This window comes from Apteryx rowi, unplaced genomic scaffold, assembly GCF_003343035.1.
Source record: "Apteryx rowi isolate R43461 unplaced genomic scaffold, aptRow1 scaffold_1168, whole genome shotgun sequence".
In the NCBI taxonomy this organism is placed as follows: domain Eukaryota; kingdom Metazoa; phylum Chordata; class Aves; order Apterygiformes; family Apterygidae; genus Apteryx; species Apteryx rowi.
This window is the reverse complement of record NW_020447384.1, coordinates 30317-31938: the sequence shown is the minus strand read 5'-3', so window position 1 is coordinate 31938 and position 1622 is coordinate 30317. Positions and strand designations below refer to the sequence as shown.

General features: G+C 68.5%; 1 protein-coding gene across 1 annotated transcript in view; it reads right to left on the bottom strand.

Annotated features, from left to right (window-relative positions):
- Positions 1-1622, bottom strand: part of KCNH2 (potassium voltage-gated channel subfamily H member 2) — a 33824-nt gene that overhangs the window by 1948 nt on the left and 30254 nt on the right. Inside the window, exons 7-10 of the mRNA XM_026081654.1 lie at positions 1024-1311; positions 686-938; positions 402-595; positions 65-164 (exon numbers count right to left, since the gene is read on the bottom strand). Of these exons, the coding sequence (XP_025937439.1) occupies positions 65-164; positions 402-595; positions 686-938; positions 1024-1311 (835 nt within the window). The remainder of the gene's footprint in view (positions 1-64; positions 165-401; positions 596-685; positions 939-1023; positions 1312-1622) is intronic.

Genomic DNA, 1622 nt, shown 5'->3' with positions numbered 1-1622 from the left:
ACAGGACCTGGGTCGGTGCCCCCGGCACCCCCCGGCAGCCCCCGGCACCCTCGGCATCCCTCACCTTTGTCGGTGCGCCGGCGGAAGGAGAGCTTGCGCTTTCGCAGGCGGTTGAAGCCGCCGTCCAGGTCGTCGCTGCCCGGGGACCCGGGGATCATGTTGGTCTGCAAGGCGGAGGGGGGGGCTGGGGGGCGGCCGAGGAGGGGGCCGGGCAGGGACCCCYGGGCTGGCGGCASCCCCCTCTGGTGCAACGTCCCCCCTCCTGCCATGCAACACCTCCTCATGCTCTGGGATCCGTCAGGATGCCCCGTGCCGAATCCCCACTCCCGGGGCCCCCAGACCCCCCCCCAGCACCCGCCTGGCTCGGCCCCGGCCCCGGCAGGCGCCCCGCGGGCTCTCACATCACGCAGGTTGAAGGTGATCTCCAGGCTGGACCAGAAGTGGTCGGAGAACTCGGGGTACATGTCCAGCACCTCCAGCAGGTCCTCGCGGTGGATCTTGTGCAGGTCGCAGTAGGTCAGCGCCCGCACGTCCGCGTTGGACTTCCCCGGCCGCGCGTAGAGGTTCAGCGGCTCCCCGAAGATGTCGTTCTTCCCTTGGGGGACGAGGCACCGCGGGGATCAGCCCCATGGCTGCACGGCCCCGGCTCCCCCATCCCGGCCCACATCCCGCCGCCGGGGCTCACCCAGGATGGCCACGACCACGTCGCCGCGGAGGATCTCGATGGAGCCGCGGGAGATGAAGTAGAGGGCGGTGAGCACGTCGCCGGCGTGCACCAGCGTGTCGCCGGGGGGCGCGTGCGTGGTCTTGAACTTCATGGCCAGGGCGCGGAGGCAGCCCTTGGTGGCCCCCTTGAAGGGCTTGCAGTTCTGCAGCAGGCTGCGGTTCAGGTGCAGGCAGATGTCGGCCTGCAGGCACTCGGGGAAGCCCTTCAGCACCTGCGGAGCACCGGCGTCAGCGCGGGACTCGGGGCGGCACCGCCGAGCGCGTCCCCCCCCCCCCGGCCGCCGCCGCGGCGCTCACCGCATTCATGTCGATGCCGTTGGTGTAGGACCAGGCGTGCTGGAAGTACTCCTCCAGGCGCTGCCGCAGCGGGTTGGGGATCTGGTGGAAGCGGATGAACTCGCGCACCCGCAGCATCTGGGTGTGGTAGCGAGCCGTGCCCGAGTACAGGCGCTGGATGATGGCCGACACGTTCCCGAAGATGCTGGCGTACATCAGGGCTGCGGAGAGGCGCCGGGTGAGGGGCAGCCCCCCCCGCCCGGCCCGGGACTTGCCCCCGCGCTCGGCATCGCCCCGCAGAGACGGGTCCTGTCGTGTGCACACGCAGCATCACCCCGCAGAGCTGCACCTGCTCGCTCCCACGCACACACGCACACACGCACACACACACACACACACACACACAACGCCACAGGGGTCTCACAGCACTGCACACAGCTGGCTTGCACACACGCAGTTAGCCCACAGACATGCTCTTGCTACATCACACACACACACACACGTGTGCTCACACACACGTGCAGGCACACGCGTGCATACACACAAGTGCATAAGCTCACATATGCAGGCTCATGCTCATACATTCACATGCTCTCACACATGCATGTTCATACACACAC